This window comes from Zingiber officinale, chromosome 10A (genome assembly GCF_018446385.1).
Source record: "Zingiber officinale cultivar Zhangliang chromosome 10A, Zo_v1.1, whole genome shotgun sequence".
Classification (NCBI taxonomy): domain Eukaryota; kingdom Viridiplantae; phylum Streptophyta; class Magnoliopsida; order Zingiberales; family Zingiberaceae; genus Zingiber; species Zingiber officinale.
Genome location: NC_056004.1, coordinates 40965449 through 40969103, shown reverse-complemented (window position 1 = coordinate 40969103; position 3655 = coordinate 40965449). Strand labels below are relative to the sequence as shown.

Below are 3655 nucleotides of genomic sequence, written 5' to 3'. Positions count from 1 at the left end.
TTAATTAGCCTCATTGACTATCGCTCGGGATGACCGGGCCGGTCCCACGGAAGTTTCCCACAGGCCATCACGGAAGCCCAATATCCTTTGATTACGCCCCCTCCATTTGGAGGAAATATTCCTACAAATACATTATAATTGGGATTCGAACTATGAATATCTGAGAGATAATCTGAATGTCCTACCGTGATATCCCCATTTACATATTAAAAGACTTTGAGGTCGTAGTATAATAATTAATGAGAGCGTTAATCGACGCCATGACATTACTTAGACGTACACTACGAGAAAAATCAAACGTATGTGACGTCATGGAGGGGCAACCAACGAAGTCCTCCCTCCTTCCTGTTAACGGAGTCAAATAATCAATAATTTAGGAGCCGACCTCTATTAATTTGCCAGGAGACTACTCTGTTCTATATCCTCATCTGTTCTTCGATCTATCAAGTTCGATTTGAAGCGACAAGCTCCGATGGGTTCTGAGATCACCATAGCAGGCTGGCTGGCGGCATTACTCAAAGCTAGCACGGCCAAGTTGGCCGCCGACCAGCACCTGCAGGACAAGGCTGTCGAGCAAAATTTGAAGAAGCTGCAGTTTAATCTCGACAAGATAATCACGGCCTCCCAACTCGACCGGAAGCAGATCGGCAGCCACAGCATCAAAGACTGGTTCTCCAGCTTCAAGGATGCCATCTACGCCGCTGACGACGTGATCGAAGAATTCGTTCAACAACTGGAGAAGCACAAGAAGCAGAGTAGCACGTCGTCGACTCTAAGGAAGTCCGCTAACTTCGTCTCCAAGATGATCCAAGGGGGCCTATTCAACGGGGACGACATGAAGCAGTTGGACGAGGTCACCAAAACCTTCGACGACGTTGTCAGTGACATCTTCGGGCTCCTCAAGGTGGTGCAACAGCTGGAAGGATCTGGCGGGACGAAGCAGCAGGAGATCATCCCCAGTTGGCGGCTGACCACCTCCCCTTACAAGGGAAGGACGACGACGATCGGACGCACCAGCGAAGGAAAGAAGATGCTGGAGGCGCTGCTCGAGGAGGGAGGCGGATCTACTTCAAACTTCTGCAATTTCTCTGTTGTCTGCGTCGTCGGAACCGGCGGCATCGGGAAGACAGATCTTGCTCGATTTGCTTATAACAACGAGAAGGTGCGCCGTCACTTTGATCTTAAAGCGTGGGTCGCCGTCTGCAACAATTTTGACGAGAAGAGGCTCACGATCGAGATAATCGAGTCAGCCTCCGTCGAGCGGCCCAGTGATCTTCACAGCATCACCAGTTTGGAACCGATCCAGAACACTCTCGCCAAAGGGATGAAGGACAAAAGGTTTTTGATCGTGTTGGACGATGTGTGGGAGGACTCCAACGCTTCTTGGGAGCACCTTACCACCCCATTTACTCATGGCAAAGAAGGGAGCAGAATCATAGTGACCACCCAGCTTGAAAGTGTAGCCAAGTCGACGAAAGCCAAAGAGACGATACATCTTGATGGCCTGGAGGAGCAAGAGTACTTGGCACTGTTCAAAAAATGTGCATTTGGCGACAAAGATAAAGTCCATCAACCAACTCTAGAAAGTATTTGCACAGAAATAGCTAAAAAATATGATGGCTCTCCCTTGGCAGCAGTGTCGATCGGCCTCGAATTAAGATCGGATCCAACTGAAGAGCATTGGAGGCGAGTTGCGCGGAACAAGTTGGGCGTAATTGAACGAAGAGAAGGCGACATTGTGTCAGTGCTGGGATTTTCTTACGAGCAACTGCCTGCGCGCCTGAAGCAATGCTATCTCGCTTGCGCTCTGTTTCCCAAGAAGCATCTCTTTTACAAGAATCAATTGATTCGAATTTGGACGGCTTTAAGGTTCGTTTCTGCTGATGGCAATGGCGGGAATCCTGTTGATGAGCTCGCAAGCAAGTCATTTTTTGTGAATTCTATTTCTAAGAGAGAGGATGGCCAGTTTATGCTCCACGCCGTGCTGCACGAACTCGCGGACCTCCTCTGCGATGGTGAATTCTTCCGGGTCGAGGACGAAGCCGGAGGCCAGGAAATCAAAATACCGCAGAAGGCTCGCCATGTCTATGTTAGCAAGGCTGACAACTTCGTCAGGGTTTCTGAAGCTCTGGCTGAGAAGGAACAGCTGCGCAGCCTTGTGATTGACGGCAGTGTGCCCTCGGATGCCACCCTCAGGGCAAACTTCATGGTTTCATTGGAAACGGTGTTGAAAAAATGCAAGTTCTTGCGGTTGTTAATGCTTCCAGAGAAATTTCCATTGGAGTCTCTTGTAGCTATTGGTCGTTTAAGTCGTCTTCGCTGCCTGGACTTCCATGGCATTCAGAGAAAAGCGTTGCCCCAGTATCTCGAGTCGTTGAATCTTCTACAATGGCCGGATCTGAAGCAGCGGCCCGTGGCTTCGAATTTAACCAAAGGGGGGTCGAGAATTTGGAAGCAGCACTCTGCAGGTTCAGAAAAGGATGCAACCTCTAGCGCAAGTGGTCCCGTAAGATCGACTTCCAACTCATCGCCAAATTTGCCTTCTCCCTAACTCCTCCAAGTTCGCTCATATCGATGATTCTGCCTGCTCCAACGCAGTTGCTTAGACTTCAAGTTTATTTTAGTAGTTCTGGTGTCAATGATCTGAAATGTTTGCCCTGTTATTTCAGAAATAAGCTCAAGCTATTTGGCTTCTGTTGTTGCTTTGTACTTTAGTTTGGTGCGAGGGTTTATTATGAATATGTGTGTTCCATCTGTTATCACTTATCAGAGGAGTTCTGCATCATATTATTATGAATGGTTGGTACTTTAAGTTTGGATCTCTTCCTCTCAATTTTATTATTATTATTTTTTTATTTTGCATTCGTTTTTGAAAAGTTGAGCTTTTATTCATTCTTTTAAAGTGTAAAAATTAAAATGGCGTTCCTTTTAAACCAATTTGTCAAAACAGCACTCCTGTTTTTTTTTTAACTAATTTATCTCTAATTGATAGGCTTATTTATAAGTTATACATACGACTACAAATCGAATCCATTAAAATTATTTAACTTAAGTTTATTGAATTTTAAATTATTAGATACGGATTGAATGTGTAGAATCATTTAATCTGATCCATTATTATTTATAAGCTAATAATAAATTGATTACCTATATAGGGGAGGTCCATAAGAGTTTAGGAATAATTTTGATAGACCTTTTTGTTCTCCATTAACCTAAAACTTTTCGACGTATTTTGGAAGATCTCTCCTCTTTGCTTCCACTTCCTCATGAGCACGAGATCGAGAAGAGACAACGTTATAGCAATGACACTTCCGCTGCAATTAGGTTCTATACCATTACTTTAAAGATTTTATTCTTGTTATGCCATGATTCGTAGAAATAAGATTCATGCTCTTGTTGTTGTGATTCCTCTTAGAATTCTTATTCGGCTTTTAAAATCCATGCGGTATAAGGTTCTATAACATCTATCAATTGGTATTAGAGCTATGCCTTTGTTTCTTCAAATTTTATGGTTTAAAGTTTGGATTTTTTTTTTGTCGATCTTTTGTTCTAGCAATTTGATCATCGAACTACTATAGGAGAAAACTTAGGATAGACTTGGGTTTCTGAGTTTTTTTTTTTTTTTGTGTTTTCGTGAAGAACATGAAGAACAGCG

General features: G+C 44.0%; 1 protein-coding gene across 1 annotated transcript; it reads left to right on the top strand.

Annotated features, from left to right (window-relative positions):
* The first annotated feature begins 472 nt into the window (after positions 1–472).
* Positions 473–2551, top strand: LOC122026619 (putative disease resistance RPP13-like protein 1). Its single transcript, XM_042585353.1, has one exon. The coding sequence runs from the start codon at positions 473–475 to the stop codon at positions 2549–2551; it is 2079 nt and encodes a 692-aa protein (XP_042441287.1).
* The last annotated feature ends 1104 nt before the right edge of the window (positions 2552–3655 follow it).

What these genes read in the sequence shown, in the direction of transcription:
- LOC122026619 (XM_042585353.1), top strand. Translation starts at nt 473, where the DNA reads ATGGGTTCTGAGATCACCATAGCAGGCTGGCTGGCGGCATTACTCAAA.